Source organism: Aythya ferina (assembly GCF_964211825.1).
Source record: "Aythya ferina genome assembly, chromosome: 2".
In the NCBI taxonomy this organism is placed as follows: Eukaryota; Metazoa; Chordata; class Aves; order Anseriformes; family Anatidae; genus Aythya; species Aythya ferina.
The window spans coordinates 98,351,896-98,369,046 of NC_140297.1; the positions used below are offsets into that span (position 1 = coordinate 98,351,896).

Below are 17,151 nucleotides of genomic sequence, written 5' to 3' on the forward strand. Positions count from 1 at the left end.
TATGCTGAAAGCTGCGTCACTTGGACTCGAGATGTACTCCTTGTTTCTATAAAACACACCAAATCTCGCCTTTGAGGGTTTTCCTTTGGGGAAGAGAGGGGTTAGGATGGGGAGGGGAGGAGGAAGGGAAGGGTTTTCCAGTTCTCAGGCATTGATTGTGTATGCTATGAATATGAAGATTTGAAGTGAAATACCCAATAAAATGAAGTTTAAAAAATAAAATGAAGAATTTTAAAGTTTTAAGCTTTATCATTTATTTGTTTATTTTTCTTTCAGTAGTAGCTAATATCTGGGGTTTTCATTGGTTCGTTCTGCCTTTGCAGTGCAAGCCAGCAGTAACCCGAAGCAGGTCCTCCAGTTTAAGTCTAACAGTTGAAAGTGCTTTAGAAAGCTTTGATTTCCTGAACACCTCTGACTTTGATGATGAGGATGGTGGTGGTGAGGAGGTTTGTAATGGTGGAGGAGGTGCAGACTCAGTATTTTCAGACACTGAGATTGAGAAGAATAGGTAAGTTTGTAGTAAGTGCCAGCTATGCTTACGCCAAACTGATACCCTAGCTCTTTGTCACTAACAGAGGATCCCGGTGCACACATTATTCAAGGAAGACCAACTAATCCTTGAGGAGTTTATAGGGTCAGAGGGTTTCCTGTGGCTGCTGTGTACCAAACCTTTAGTTTCCAGGATCATTTTCTTCCTGTTCAAATATGCACAATCTGCCCCCACTCCCCCCAAACATATGGGTGAATTAAATTAAGCTGACATCAATACTGGCAGAGCCTCTTCCTTGACATAGGTTTGGACCTGGTTTTCCTTGGATGTAATTACTAATTCCTCTGTGGTTTTTCCCCCCCCTCCCTTTGTCTTTTCTCTCTAGCCGAATGAGTCTTTGCAGTGGATTAAGCTTGTCAATAACAATAACACAGGGCCAGATTTAAGCAGCATGGTGTAGGTTTCCTTTGGAATGTAAGAGTGATGACTGGTACTCTGTCCATGGCCCTGCGTGTTACCTGCCCTTCTTTCATCACTTCTGGTCTTTCTGAGGGAAAAAGAAAAAAAAAAAAAAAGCAAAAAAAAAAAAAAAGCTGTATTGTTTTGTGTTGTGGTTTGCCATTGTTGTGTGACCGTAAGATGCTGTGTTTCAATCATTAAATCCTAAAAGCATGTTTGCATCCTTGGCACTGACACGAAGCCCAACAGGCACACGTGTGGCACTAGACATGGAAAAAAAGGAAAATTCTAACTTGGTTCCCTGAAATCCCATGCTTTCTAACAAGGGAGTGATACTTCTCACATCTTATCATGGCCTGTTCAAAACAGTTTTGAGCACAAACAAGCAATGACCGTTCGGTTCCCATCCATCTCACTGTGCTGTCTCCCTCCAGACTAAGACTTGGTGGGAAGAAAAACTTGGAAAATCATGCTGCTTGCTACACTGGCACTCTGAGCTCAGTTCAGTCTGCATGGATTTAAGATCTGGCTTTAACCAGGCGCTTCAGCCTAAGTTCAACTTAAGCAGAGGAAATTTAAGTTACTGATAAGCTGACTTGGAAGCTAACTAAAATCTTTATCTTAAAGTAGAAGTTAAAATCCCATTTTTTTCCCCTCGGGCTGATCCCCAGAAAGCATGGATTCCTGCTTCCATTTTTAGATGCGTGTGTGACTCAGTGCAAAGATCACAAGTGCTGACACTTCTGAACTTGCAGCCAAGCACGCTTGCAGTCTGGGGACTGACCTTGGGCTTTGCATTTAAACACAGGGAGGATCATTTGTACACGACAAAGTTGGAAATAATGATTTAAAACACAGTGAGAATAGCTTGACCTTCTTACAGAAACTACTGGCAAACTAAGCTGTACACAGTGTGCCTAAAACGGCCTATGAAAACATCATGTCTCTTACTCCAGCAGTGGTTTTCCTTTCTTTTTGCAATGAGTCCTAAATTTGGCACCGGGAGGTGCCAATAGCTTCAATCTGCTCTCAGCAGCTCAGTGCTTGAGGTGGCACGAGTTGTAATGCTGCTTCATCCTGGCCAGCGGGGGAGATGATTTACCAGCAGAAGGGTGTTTTCTCCTGGGCTCTGCACCAACGTGCGACAGCAGCCGCAGGTTAAAGAGGCTCACTTGGCATTGCTCAAGGCAAACGAGCCAGGAGCATCGCCGAAGCGACCTGACCCCACCTGGCTCTGCACCCGGGTACCACTGCTCACGTGTGACATGATGTTTTCAGCACCAGGTTTCTGGCTTTCCGAGGGCTGTGTGGTCCCAGCGCGCTGCTTTCGGCTCTTCTCCTGTGCTCGTTGCCCGTTTCGCTGCGTGAGCCTGTGTCTGTCTGCCGCGGCAGCCGCCGGCCCCCACTGACCTCCTCCTCCCTCCGCAGTTACAGGCCGGAGCACCCCGAAGCCAGGGGCCACCTCAGCGAAGCCCTCACCGAGGACACAGGTGTCGGCACCAGCGTTGCCGGCAGCCCTCTGCCACTCACCACGGGGAACGACAGCCTCGACATCACCATAGTTAAGCACCTGCAGTATTGCACGCAGCTCATCCAGGTACCACAACAGCTCCTGTTGTTTCAGTCCCGGGCTCAGAGCTCGGAGCAGAGCTGATAAGCAAACCACGGGGCACACAGCAGGTGCTGCTGGTGCAGATCAGCAGAAGGCAGGGGCAGGCACTGCTCTGGGCAAGGAACCTCTGCTGGCTTCACCAGGGGATGCTCCTGGCCAGGAGGTTGCTCCCCAGTTCAGGTATCTCAGGTTTTCAGTAGTAAAGGAGGAGCCCGTGCCCCCCCTGGCTGACCCAGCCCAGGGCAGTGCTGCAGCACTCAAAAGCAAAACCATTTCTGCAGCATGAGGGGGAGAAGAATCTGCTCTAAATCATCTGCACGCAAAGTCCACACCACAGCAAAGGCAGCACATAGAAGTGCCTCTGGGAGATCAAAATCATCCATTCATACTCGAGACTAACTAGCACAGCCTTTTAGCAGGGTTTTTCAGAACCTAAGCACAATGTGATCTTAAACCTCCAGCAAGACACTCTAGCAAGTGTGGGCATCAGGGTTTTGTTGCTGAATCAAAACGTATCACAACTTCTTTTTACAATTATTTGACTCTTCAACCTTAGATATAATTAGTTTTTTTGTTTTTGTTTTTGTTTTTGTTTTCCCCCAAAAAGCCCACTGAAGCAACACAGAGCAATCCTGATTCCAGTACCCTTACTGCTGAGCTGGACACTCTGCTGACCCACAAGAATGAGAAAAAGGGCGGTTTTGGCTTAAATACAAGAGCATGCTGTAAATATGCAGCTGGGGGAGGCAGGCTTGAGCTTTGTCCAGGTTCTGTATGAATGATACTGAAGTGGACTGCTGAAGAAAATGCAGGTGTCAGCAGCAGGGAGAAAATACCAAGCCCAGGGGAAAACACCAAGCAAATGCAGGCAGCAGGGTAGGTGATCGGAGCTGAAACAGAACAGAGAAAGAGCAACCTGTGGCTTGCCTCCAGGCAGGTATGTCCTGGAAGTCCATGGCCTATGCTGTGTGAAAATCAGACTAATAATTCTTTCCGGCTTTAAGCTTTATGATGACAGATTCCCTTAGCTTACCAGAGTGTATAAATCAGAAATTATGCAAATGGGTACTCAGATGTCTGGATCTGGACACAGATGTTAAAAGTAGAAGTGACAGTGCACATCAACCAGGACCATAAAATACCACAGAAATCAGAAATGTTTGAGATTAAGGAGATCCTATTAATCCAGGCAATGAGTTTGCCTTTGCACTTCTTCAGGTAGCAGGTGTTTTGGAGGTTTTGTTCTGAGGTTTCAATGACTCCTGTTCTTCCTTTCCCACTTGTCTCCATCAGCAAATTGTGTTCTCCAGCAAAACACCATTTGTGGCAAGAGACCTCCTGGATAAGCTGTCTAGGCAGATCCTTGTGATGGAGAACATTGCAGAGATCAGCACTGAGAACTTGGGAAACATCACCTCCCTTACCGACGGTAAGAGACAAGTCAGGATTTCCTCTGGAAAGGCTTGCTTTGGGCATGTGTGCCTGCGGAAATAATCGCTGCACAGAGCTTGCTGTGACTGTAGGAAATGCCACCACAGCAAGGGACATCTCACAGCTACAAACAGAAGCAGCAGTCACCAAAGTTGATCTTACTCTGTCTTAAGCACTGCTATCCAGAAATAAACATCCTGCTTGATATGCAGGGGTAATTGCTGCAGTGGGGTGGGGATGCTGCCACCTCTGTAGAGCCAAATTTGACCTTCACCTCTCTTTCCTGAGGAAAGATTGGATCTGCCTTGTTCCATCAAAGTCATAATACAATTCCTCAAACGGTTTATCCCAAAGACTATTTTTAGCCATCTCTGTGGAGAACTATTTAGATATTTTTGTTGTTCTTGCATTTATTTTAATACCTTGGAAGAGTCTGGCAAACACTTAGTTATTCACCCTCATAAGCACTCTGGCAGGGTGGGTAAATATACCACGGTGTATTTACTTCATCAGAAAATTAAGGTAAAATTGAGTGACTTACCCAAGGCCACAGAGCAACGCTGGGACAAGGGCCAGCCTCATGCAGACCATTTTTATTCCCTAGTATTTCCCCTCATATTTCACGGTATTTAAAAGGATGAGACATCAGTGCCCAGAACTAGATCAGGAGCACATTTTCTCACATATTCTTGTGGGAAAAGGAGACAACGCATTACAAAATTGGGGTCAGCATGTGACCACTCTCTGTGAAGGTAAAGACACAAGGTGATCTACCAGTGGGATGGGGTGGATTTCCTCCACTTCTATCACCTTTTCTATTTAGGATGACAGTGCTCCCAGCACGGCTGTGTTTCATGGTTCATTTTGTTTTCTCCTGTAGCAATCCCAGAGTTCCACAAGAAGCTGTCGCTGCTGGCTTTCTGGATGAAATGTACCGGTCCTTCAGGAGTGTATCACACATCTGCAGACAAGATGATGAAGCAGCTGGATATTAATTTTGCCACCACTGTGAATGAGGAATGTCCAGGGCTTGCAGAAACAGGTACCACCTGCTGGGGAAAAAAAAAAAGAAAAAGTTATCTGTCACCAAAATGGAGAACAGTTCTGTACTGGGCTTTACTCAGCTGTCAGTGCTTTCTTTTCCAACCCCTTGAGGTCTGTTTGGGCATGGCTCCAAGATCTCATTTGAAAATCAATGCAAAGACTCTTGAAACAGTTTAGGCCTGAAATAATCAGATCAGAATAGGAGAAAAGGGTGAAAACATCATTTTAAGGTTTATCAGGTAATAGGAAAGCATATTCCCAAATACAGATTTGTAAGTGATACCATGACATAGGTATCCTCTCACTTAATCCTATTTTTGTCCATGCCCCATTACATTTCACTAGGATGAAATTTATACGCATTCAAGTATGTCTACCTGATGATAGGTTGCTGTTTGGGGTGGGATGTACCACATCTCAAGCTCCAGCTATGTTGACCAGCTCTCCCTAGGCTGGAACAGGGGTAACTTGCTCAGAGGTGGGCATGTGCCCATCCAGGGCAGTGATTCCTGCCCTGCTGCTCTCCAGGACAGTGTCTGAGGCTAGCTTTCTGTATGCCACACACTCAGGCAAGAATGCCAGCAGCTTTGTTCTCACTAACCCGTCCTTTTGTCCCTGGCTGCCTGCAGTTTTCCGCATCCTGGTATCTCAGATCCTGGACCGGACGGAGCCCGTCCTCTACTCCACCATGTCCTCAGAGATCATCACCGTCTTTCAGTATTACAACTACTTTGCAAGCCACAGTGTTAATGATCTCGGAAGCTACTTGCTGCAGCTTGCGAAAGAAGGTAGGGTATACAAAATACAGCGTCTAGCAGGGAATAAATACGTTGACATCCTTCTGTGCTCAGCACAAAACAGTTCAGGCCTGAGGGTGATTTTAGAAAAGAGAGACGAAAGGGGGCAAGGAAGTGTAGACTGTAATTCCTGGCAAGCCAGGTGTTCCTCTTTTCAAGTTGAGAGGCAGTTTGAGGAACCTTGCCTAGTTTTCCCTTTTATTTGGGCACACTGGAGAGCTTTTTCTCAAAAGCCTGGAAGGAAAAAGGCACTTCAGCTCACTCCTGAAACACATTAGCCTTGGCTTTTGATGGGAGACATCAGTCTCCTAGGAAAAACTCTCACAAAGATGCCCTGGAAGTCAATACATTAGCTAGGATATTGTGTTTCCCATGTTCTGGTGAGGATTTAAGTGCCATAGCATTGCATCTAGCCCACCTATTCATACCCTCCTTTAAGAATGTCAGAGAAACCATCCTAAACTAAAGCCCAGACAGTTCCCTGTGCAGACACACCACAATGCTGCAATGCTCACATGGGGATTTTTCATCTGTATTTTGTGTGTGTAGTAAAAACTGAGGATTTATGGTGGGGAAAGGAACAGTCTGAAATACTGAAAGGATAAAAATAGTAACAAAGACCTTCCTCTTGCACTTCTAGCCTCTGTGGTTCAGATGCTGCAGTCTGTGAAAGATGGAAAACTGCATCAAAACGTGGCCAAAATAAATTCCAATAACCTCCCACCACAGCAAGAAGTTCTGAGAGCTTTGGCTTTACTTCTCAATGAAAATAAAAATGAAGTCAGTGAGACTGTGGCGTCACTTCTGACAGCTACTGCAGAAAACAAGCACTTCAGGGAGAAGGTAAGTGGCAGAAAATCACCGATCACACAAGGGACCAGTATAATCATGATTTTTTTTTCTCCTTGTGTGTCTCAAATGCCTACATATATAAAATAATTGCTCCAAGCATGATTTAAACTGATCCAGAGGGATTTCCCACCTAATTCTTCTGCAAATAGGCAGGTTTATTTCTGTCATTATGTCAGTCTGCTTCTACCTGTCATTATACTAAACAGGTACCAAACCAAAATTGTGCACATACTTAGCAAATGCTGCAGTCTCCATCTGTCTTCCACACTCCAACATTTCTGCTGTCCTGTCTCAGACTTGGCTTCAAGGCAAGACTCCAGCATCATCAATGCACAAGGACATAGGTTTCAGGGTTGTTTTTGTTTTTGTTTTTTTTTCCCAAAGGAGTCTGGCATCTATGGGATCTTCCACCTAAGACTAGAGTCTAGCACAGATGCTGAAGGCAACAAGCAGGGCCAGGTTAAACATGGAAATTAAAGAGATGGGAGAAGAGGCATAAGAAGGAATTAGGGGTTGATTTCTACCTGTTCGTGGCAGACCTTTCTCTACTATCTTCTTGTAAGGAGAAAGTGACAGAGAGGGCAGTTGGAGGAGGAAAGGTGGCAGAAGGAAGACACAGGGAAGAGAAAAAGGGAGCTCACCCTTTGCTGCTCTTCTCTGTCACTCCAGTCCAATTTTTCTTGCCTTCCTACTTCATTTTCCATTTTTGCAGCCTATTGATATCTCATGCCATCCTTCCAACTTCCATGTTCATGGAGGCAGCATCTCGGGGAAAAACAACCTTTTCCTGGAACAGATATATGTAGCTGATAGCTGGTTCACAGCCTATGGGAAAGACCACAAAGTGCCTTGTATGAAGGCATTATGCACCCAGCTGCCAACAAGTTCAGCTGCTCATGCTTTTTTTTTTGCTCAGCAAGTTAGTAATTTTTAGGGTCAAGGAGTATAGTGGTCTAGCAGCTCTTTCCAACCTTGTAATAGATTCTTTCAGTCCCTTGGGCTGAGTCTCATCTCAGCCTTTTCTTCACTACCCCTACATTAGAAAGACCAACTCAAGGGGCAGCTCCTGGGCTGTTCAGACCTCAGGTCCCACTTGCTCTTTACCGACTCATGGTAGAAAGGCCCTCAGGGGTGCCAGACTGTGCTTCTCATGGATGTGAATGTTTACTCATCAAAAACTGGCCCAAGACAACACACTCCCAAGGAGCCATAATGAGTGGCCTGGCCTGGAGCCCCTGTAGGGAGTTACCCATCACCTTGCCTGCAACCAGGGCTGTCTTGGTCCCACGTGCACACTGTCAGAAGAAGGGCAGCCAGCCCTCTCTGTCCATCAGGGTAGCAATGCCTCCAGACTGCTGCCCCACGCAGCCACATTTTCATGGTTACTCTTCTTTATCTGTTTCCAGGCCTTGATTTATTACTGTGAAGCCCTAACCCAGCCCAACCTCCAGCTGCAGAAGGCAGCTTGCCTGGCTCTAAGATACCTCAAGGTAAGAGACAAGGGATTCGGTTGTGGCAATTGGTGTTGCTTTAACAAAAGGACAACTGAGAGGTGCAAACAACAAAATAGAAATTGCAATAGCAACTGCCAGAACTGATACTGTCCAATATATAATCTGATATTGAGCATATGTGAAAAACTATTTTTCTTGAGCAAGATGCTATCAGGAGTCTCTCAGAGGCGAGGATAAGGAGCATTGCATCTCTGATGCATACAGGGTGCAGTGGTGCTTTTTGATCTCTCAGGAGAAGGCAGACTAAGAGTAGAGGTGGAAATGGGAACCAGAAATAAAACTTGAGCAGTGTGTCTCAGTGCATCTTGAACAGTGAGAATTTATTTATTTATTTTTATTTGCAATTACTGGGAAAAATACTGCTCAGGGAACAGACCTCCATCTTCTGGGATCTTCATAAAAAAAAAAAAAAAAAAAAAAAAGGTGAAGCCTTCCTAGAAGATATTACTACCTGTGAAGGCTACAGCTGATGGGTGCCTACCACCCATGTAGATGAGCTAACCCAATTGCAGTCTCATCCTCAGCACGGAAATCAGAGTGAGCATGCAAGGTGCCAGCCTGCATCTCCAAGGGGTTTTGCAGATCACAGCACGCTCTGTGTTGCTTGGCTCCATCATTAACTTCAGTATAAAGGTGCAGTCACCACTATGCAGTCAGTGCAGACTTGCCTTTAGTCAAGCACAGGTATCTAGGTTCAATACAGGTTGATGAGATCTAAGGGCTGTGGTAGATAAGTCTTGATTGGGAGCATTGCAGAACCCATCTATGGCCCTTGGATCAACACAGACACTGACCGTAGCTCAGAGTTTCTTCCACATGGCATGCCACCTGGCCTTCCCTTTCACTCAGCACTATTCCTGTCATATTAAATATCATGTCTAGAGACACCGTGACAGATGCACTCTCTGAAGGCCTAACATTTTTGTCACAGAGCAGAACAGAGAAGTGGCAAAATGGCTTCCTTGCTTTCTTCCCCAAAGAACAGAGAAATGGCAAAAATGTGGAAACATTGGTCAGCACCGGTGCCAGTGAGGAGCCTACAGAAATACTCAAGTGACTTGGCTGGCCGGCCAAAATGTTGCTATAGACACAGTTACGCTGGTGAGAACAGGCTTTTCAGACCTCCAGGCTTGCCATGCTCAGTGTGAAACATCCCCTTGTTGCCTCTCTCCCATTCTTTCCACTGCCATGCTCGTACCTTGGCACATTTATGGCCTTGTTCCATAGCCTCTCACCCAGCCAGAAGTGTCAGATGTGGCTGCTCAGTGATACTTACGGTTATAGAGCATAGGGTAGAAAATTTAGTTTGCACTGACAGTAGAAAATATGCCTTCTCCTAGATGCCCATCCTCAGGGGAACCCCTAAAAACTGCATTCCCCGTGTTCCCAACAAGGACATCCTCTAGGCATGAGGCTTGAAACATGGAGGTTCCCCTGTTGGTGCTGGAAAAAAGGTGAACACACAGAGCTTGGTGCTCCAGCAGCTTACCCTACACAATTTCCTGGCCAAAGCTGGTGGAGCAAGAGACCTCATCCTACATGAAGAGGGATAAAGCAGGGGGGTGGGGATGCTATCATGAAGTTTGGTCTGTACCAGTGTCTGGCGAACCTTTTTAAGATGAGCCCAAGGATGCAAGATGGCATTTGCATATGCATAGAGAGTGGGAAAGGAAATGCAGAGGTATAAACAATCCTACACAACATTCTTAAATTAAAACACAGTGTAATATGCAGTGTTAATATGGTTCTCTTTCCAATTTCCAGGCTACTGAGAGTATTAAAATGCTGGTCACGCTCTGCCAGTCTGACAATGAAGACATCAGGAAAGTTGCATCTGAAACCCTGCTCTCACTTGGTGAGTTGCCTGCTTTAGAGCAGTACTTAATTTTCTTTTTTGACTGAGCAGCATGTAAGATGCCTGCAAGACACAAGTGCGAGATTCTAAAATGAAAAAATGTGTTACCTAGAAACTTAAACAAGTTTAAAATATATGTTCTTATAAATTGTTCATTCTGGAAATCATGAAAATGAAGCAAAATGAAAGAAATTGAGCTGACTCTGGAGGAAGAAGTAGAAAAGGAAAAACAGCAAAGGAGAAGTTGACAAAAGAAATACTTCATAGTTAATTTGAAAAACAAGATTAAATATTCCATTCAACACATTTATTATGGAAAACTGTACAAGGAAAGAGAGTGACTGGCCTGTTTTTATACCTCCTTATATCCTAACTGATGTCTCCCTGAGGTATACCACAGCCTCCTTTCACATTCATCCTGGAGATCACATAGGTACTGTGATTGTGTTGGATGCCCTGTTAGTTCCACAAGCAGCAGTGATGCAGCGATTGCTAACCCAGAAATGCTGTGCTGATGTAGAAGAGCAGCATCTGTGTCCCACGTCTCATATGGAGATGTGGTTAGAGCCGCTTCTTTAAAGTGCCAGGAAGCGAGAAGTGGATAAACTTTATATTGTCTAAATTAGAAGCAGATAAACAACATCCGCCTCAAGAACATTGCAGCTGCAGCTGAGCACTGTAGGTCATTTAGTAAGACAAGTTTACAGATACTGCCATCTAATCATACAAGCCACAGCTGCTTCTGTTTTGCTCTGAATAAAATCAGCAAATGAGAAGAGCAAATTAAGGAGTAATTTGAACATTATTTTTTCCAAGTAACCCTTAAGTAACACCTTGAGAATCACACTTAATTTTTCCAATTAATTTCTGAAGTTGCCTTCGACAATATAACAAATTTTAAGAAGGGAAAGCAGTCAGTATATTCTAACAGCAGAGAATCCGGTAGTTTAAATGTTGTATGGCAATGATACAGCATGCTATTATGCTTTAACGTTTTGTGTTCAGGTGAAGATGGGAGACTGGCATACGAACAGCTGGACAAATTCCCCCGGGAATTTGTCAAAGTTGGAAGTCGACGTGGAACTGAAGCTACCACAGGTTTTTAGGTGGAAAAAGAATCTGCCTGAGCTTAACAGTTGTGAAGTAATTTAGCATGTGAAGTAGAAGGAATACTTTGAAGAACTCTGTGAGAATGTCCCAAAATGTAGCAATTCACATCTTTGAGGAAAAGCAAAATCTAAAATCCAGCTGAAGAGTTCCTAGTGGCTCCTCTTCGCAGCTTATGATGGAACAGTTGGATGCTGAGGAACCATACTTTCTTGACTGATTTGTAGTAATGTAATTGCAGTTATTCAGCAAACTTCTGTGGGTTTTTAGAATCTGGCATCTTCATATATTTTACCAGGTATTATATTTACTTTCTTGAAGTTGTTGTGAAAGCTTGAGACGTGATGTATATCTGAAATGGACTAGTAGGAGGCTACCTGAGCAGAACTACAAAGCAGCTTTCTCTGCAACTCCGAGCCAAGCACATCCTGCCTCACAGTGTCCCCAGCAACACTCCAGTGGCCTACAACGCCACTTTGCTGTCTCAGTCCTGAAATATAGAGCAAGTTTTTTTTTAAGTTTTGCCTTCAGAAACAGTGTGATGTAAACCCCTGAAGGTGTCACTTTAGTGACTCATTCTAAATGCCCCTACTGGTCTTTTATTTCCTTTCTCTCGCCCTCCAGCAACGAACCATTATTAATCCAGAGATTTGTGAGGGGGATCAAACAACCACGTAGGTTTTGAAAAACTAAATGAAAAGGTAAAGTGCATTTATTTATTTCCAAGAAGTAGTGAGTACAGCTAATTGCACAAGTCCCCACAGCCATTCTGTCCTGCAAGTTGCAAGCAGGATTGGATTTCATACACTCTAATTAGCAGAGGATAGCTTCTATAGAGCGATTTCAATATAAAGAACTGGAACAAACTAAAGTGGACCTTGGAGGCAGTAATAAACAGTGTGAACTGAATGCATTTGCTCCCTTCACTGCAAGAAAGAAAGACAGTGCTTCAAGCTGTTGATTATAAGCCTTAAGATAACAGAGGAGGTAAATAGGATTTAACAGAAGAGTGTTCCTGTACTGTGTTCATTATGCATGAAATGCTATTTAGATGTCAATTAAAGTATCCAAATTTGCATAGACTACATAGAAAAGATTGCAAACAATTCACATCAAAAGGAAGCCTTGTGCGCCAAACACATTGGCAGGCAGAGTTTGTTTTGGGTTTTGTTGTTTTTTTTTTTTTTTTTTTTTTTTTTTTTTTTTAACTGTGAATGTTACAACAATGTACATATCTGTATATTTATAAATATATATATTCTTCCTTTAATTAAAAAAGTACATTTTGTACAGTTCAAAATGCTTACTTGTTTACTGAGGGATAGAGACTCTTTATACAGAAGGTGAAACAACCATGTTCTGGGTTTTGTATCACACTTGTCCCATCAGCTGAATTCTTCCAAGGTGTTCTTTTGTACTGACTTTTTTTTTTTTTTTGCCTTTAGTTTTGTGGCATTTGTACTCACCTTATTTCCTATCACATTTAAGTTATAATAAAGATTATTTTTTAAGTACTAAGCACATTATTCCATATGTATAGTCCCTCATTCTACCAGCAGCCTCTCCATTGTAAAGCTCATGTAACCATCAAACTATCGTGGAGATCACTTTCAATCCTCAGTACTAACTAACTACTTGGAACTGGATTTGGGGTAAACCCAAAGTTTTTGTCTTATATTAAAGGAAAAGGCCTGTAAGGAATACTTGTCTTTTCTTTTCAAGCCTGATAACCCCAGAATTTTATAATACAAAAAAGGGTAGCTACATTATACAAAGTCAACCGCTAGACTTCCTACAATGTAGGAACTTTGTTTTATAACATATCAATGTTAAGACTCGGAAGAACATTAAGATCTGACAAAACAATAAAAATTAGAGCAAGTGAACGATACACATAGCAAAGATCCCTGTATGAGGGCAGACAGAACTGCACCTTCTTGAGCAGTGGGAGAAATGGTGCAATACTGGCTTATGCTTTAGTATGCACAAGTGGTGCACTTTCATTTTTCTGCTGGCCATGGGAAGGTAAGCGGCAAACTGTTTTAGAAAATGAAAGAGAGACAAACCAGAAAGGTAGGGAAAATAGAGAGATGAAACAATAGTGAAAGTGACTGCTTAGTTGTACCTCTGAGGTGAAGCAAAGCACATTAAAAAAAGCAAGTTTTAAACTGAAATGGTACTTTGGAAGCAAGGTGAAGACTGTGTCCTCTCAATGTTCCTTCTCCACACAGGACTGCCTGTAGAACAAAGAGCCAAAGCTGTAGAGAGCATAGGGTTACTCATATATACAGGTACTAAGTCAAACAGAGCTTATAATGTTTGACCTACTTTTTCTTCATTTCGAAGTGAGTTTATTAATGTAAAGCTGATCCACTACACCCTTCTAACCATTAAAAAAAACACATATATATAAACACACACAGCTCACACAAAACTGGCAGGAGCAAATTGTGCTCTCAAAACCAATGTGGAAATTCACAAAAATTTAAGTGGAAGTGTTTAGTTCCTGTTGTGGTACCTGACAGTTGTCACTGTTTAATCTGGCACACAGATGTATAAATGCTAAATTTCATGTTGAGTACTAGCACTGTTTTAGGAAAAAGGTAAATAAATCAGAATCATATCCTGACATGATTCATGACAACATATGGAAAAAAAAAAAAAAAAAAAAAAAAAACACAGTGCAAACAAAACCAAACAAATCCCAGAAGTTTCTCACCTCAGTGCTACAAACTCCTGAAAAAGTGAGCCTTAAACCTTCCAAAACATGAAGGCAAATAAAAAAGAACAAACCCTTACATTTGCCTCATAACTTCTGTGTTCTTAAGCTCCCAGAGCTCACAATGTTGCCTTTTCCTAAGGCATTAATGCAAGAGCTCTCCTCTTTCCAGTGAAAAAAGCCCAAATGCAAAGAGGTGAATGTTAACAAGACAGACACTTCCCAACTAGCAAAGAAAGAGCTGGCAAGCAGTAATTACAAAAACTCTTTCTTAGGGCTGCAGCTGGTTGACTAACAAATTTAAAGGTCCCGGCCACCCCAGAAAAGTAGGTTAGGAAAGAGTTGCTGTACCAAAATAACTCAGCAATGGTGGAGTCTGAAAAGCTTGCCAGGAAAAGTGTACTCAGGAAAATGGGTTTGCCTGACATTTTTGTTGGTGGCTTATTTGTGCTATTTTGTCCTTCACACTATGAACTACTGTGGTTTTCACAACCCCACCATGCTGCTATATATGGACCCCTGATGTGCAATCGTACCTGATGATAGGATCCACTGCCTTCAAGTAGCTCAGATGCCCCTGAGGGTACCACAGAGGTATCCTTGTACCCAAGGTATCAACCCTGAACATGATTGACCACAAGAAATGGTAAATAAGGTTGTCAGAACATCCTTATTTGCTGAACTACTGTTATTATGTGAATGGAAAAAATACATGAACAGTACACAAACATGTTCTGAATTAGAAGCTGATAACAATGCAATTCAGTCACAAGAACAGAGCACTAGTAGCACATGGGTTTGGCAGATTTTCAAATCTTCTGCTCAAAATCTCAAACCCAGTTCTGAAACGAAAACAATCTTTGATGGCCCCTAAGGAAAAGTAAATGAATATGCAGTGTACTTTCTTGCAAAATAAATAAATAAACAAAAATCAATGGTCAGCTCAGTTATTTGTGGAAAGGCTGCAACACATGACAACGCTGCAGGCACTCAGGTAAGCAATACAATGCCAAACATCAAGAATTTCAGTTGCCCAGCCAAGCAGTTATTACGGTCTAATTCACTTCTCTGTGCATTGTCTTAAATACAATGGGCATTTACACTCTAATTGTTGTTTTTGCTAAACCTGTCCTCAATTAAAGTGTTCTTCCTCACACAAACCTCCCCCAGCCCCATGTTTGCTTGCCTCTGCTAGTCCCTGCACAGCTGTTTCTTCTTGAAACATCTGAAATCTGCAAACGTCCTGACTCCCAGCGCTTCAGTCTTACATACCTGAAATTCCATCCTCAGGACAAGCACATCTTTTTATGGAGAAGTGCCAGGACCCAGCAGATGCATCCCACATACGGGAAGCCTCAGATCCTCCAGTGAAAGACAAAATCGTGGCCATAGCCTCTACCATGAAGAGGGGTCAGCACGCCGGTCAGGTTGCTGTACAAAAGCATCTACGACTTCTTGGAAAAATCACATTCTCCAGTTAGGCTCCAGAACTCAGACAATGTTATTTGTAATTTAGCTGAATATGAAATTTGTTTTTAGTGAAGTTGATTTTCAGCGGTTACACAGCTGTGTTTCAATGTTACATGAGTTTCCCTTCATATTTCACCAGAAATAAAAAGGTCAGAAGTTTGTAATGGAACTAGTTATAAACCCTTATATAATTTCTACACCCTTGACAGATCTTTCACTCATGCATACAAAGTTTTTATACTTACTACATAAGACAATTCTCCTCCATGTTTAAAAAATCCTGAGGAATTTTCAAGTCAATAATTAAAACCCAACCATTTTAGAACATTTTAGACAGCGATGCGTTGCAGCAGCACTAAGCTCCCGACAGTGTTTTTATATACCAGTATTTCTGATATAACAGGGAGATATGACTTGATCGAGGCCCAGTGCATCTGTGATGGATAAAGAACACGTGTGGGTTCAGTTCCCGTAGCACCACTCATCTGAAAGCTGGTCTTCTCCTGCAGCACGCTTTTTCACGAGTTTCTGCAGCAAACTTCTCTGATCATGACCTGAAGCTAGTAACACCAGAACAGCTTTGCTTTAGAGGCTTGCAGTGCAAGCATACTATATTATTAACTGACCCGTCCGTGTGTTTTTGAAATAAGATCTTCTGTTATATTTCGAGCCAAATGCTGCAATATAGGCAGAATACATGAAGGACATGCAAGATTTACTTTGCACACAGTCTATTTCGACAGAAGGAAAGGTACCCAAGGGACTGTCTTGACTTTCTTATTTAAATACAAAGACTCAAGAAAGCTCACTATTTAAAACCAATAAACATTCTTCGTGACCATCTTAATGGAAATAAGAAACCAGAGCCAGATCGAGATGATGCATGCAAATTCTGGATTTATGTTCTGACAGTCCTTTGTTCTAACAGTAACACCTGTACCACAGCAGTTAGCAAAGCAAAAAAGCTGCAGAAGCTGTAAACATTGCCTTGGTTGGATTGGTCTGACTGGCCAAAAAATTACACAGGAGAGCTTTATAGCTTTCTACAGCTTCGAGAAAATGTGAAATAACTCCAGCTGTTGAAAAACAAAGCCACCTCTGAAGAACAGCTATAAGCTACAAGTAACTTAAACTAAACTGCACTGCCTAAAAGGACTATTCCAACAAATGAAGTTTTGTGTTTCTTCACTTACTACTACTGAATCTAAGCAATAAAGTCACTTGAATGTATTAACCATTTCTCTTGAGCAGAAAATCAGGGTTATTCTACAAAACAGTATTTTTATCATTTTTTGTTAAACAGAGTGTTAGTGGAAGTTAAAGGAAATACCACTGTTTCTGTGCTGTGATGGAAAGGATTATGTTTAGTCCTCCAGAGCACAACTGGAAGGTGTAATCTTCTTTTTACATTTCCAGGAAAACATGATGCTTTACCAGATGCCAGATTAAATGGAAGCCAGAAGGCTTCCTATAATGGTTCTGACATTCCCATTGAAATCTGTTGTGAAACATCTACCAGGTGACACCCACACGGACTGAACAACATACTAAAGGAATCTACAGAAACCCATCTGATAGCTCCACAGGTGTTTACACACACCCTGAAGCACCCACTTTGGCAGGGCCTAATAGAAATCCATAAACCCCAATCCCTGATTATTTCAGCCCCCTGTAACTCATCTGACATTAAGCTCTTCACAAGGTATTGCAGTAGCCACCATCTTTTAAAGCCTGTCCAGGGAAGCCCCTGTTATTTGCAGAACTGCTCAAAGTTCACTCAGGACGAGAAAACCTGCCTTCA

General features: G+C 42.7%; 1 protein-coding gene across 3 annotated transcripts in view; it reads left to right on the forward strand.

Annotated features, from left to right (window-relative positions):
* The window catches only part of RIPOR2 (RHO family interacting cell polarization regulator 2), a 60,870-nt gene extending 48,191 nt beyond the window's left edge, over nt 1-12,679 (forward strand). For 2 of the 3 annotated variants that reach the window (XM_084507756.1, XM_084507757.1), the window contains exons 14-22: nt 324-508; nt 2,378-2,546; nt 3,855-3,990; nt 4,873-5,034; nt 5,666-5,824; nt 6,474-6,676; nt 8,092-8,175; nt 9,964-10,054; nt 11,060-12,679. In XM_084507756.1, the coding sequence (XP_084363882.1) occupies nt 324-508; nt 2,378-2,546; nt 3,855-3,990; nt 4,873-5,034; nt 5,666-5,824; nt 6,474-6,676; nt 8,092-8,175; nt 9,964-10,054; nt 11,060-11,160 (1,290 nt within the window). In that variant the 3' untranslated portion in view covers nt 11,161-12,679. Of the gene's footprint in view, nt 1-323; nt 509-875; nt 947-2,377; nt 2,547-3,854; nt 3,991-4,872; nt 5,035-5,665; nt 5,825-6,473; nt 6,677-8,091; nt 8,176-9,963; nt 10,055-11,059 lie in introns of all 3 variants that reach the window. The other variant, XM_084507758.1, reaches the window with a different exon arrangement.
* The last annotated feature ends 4,472 nt before the right edge of the window (nt 12,680-17,151 follow it).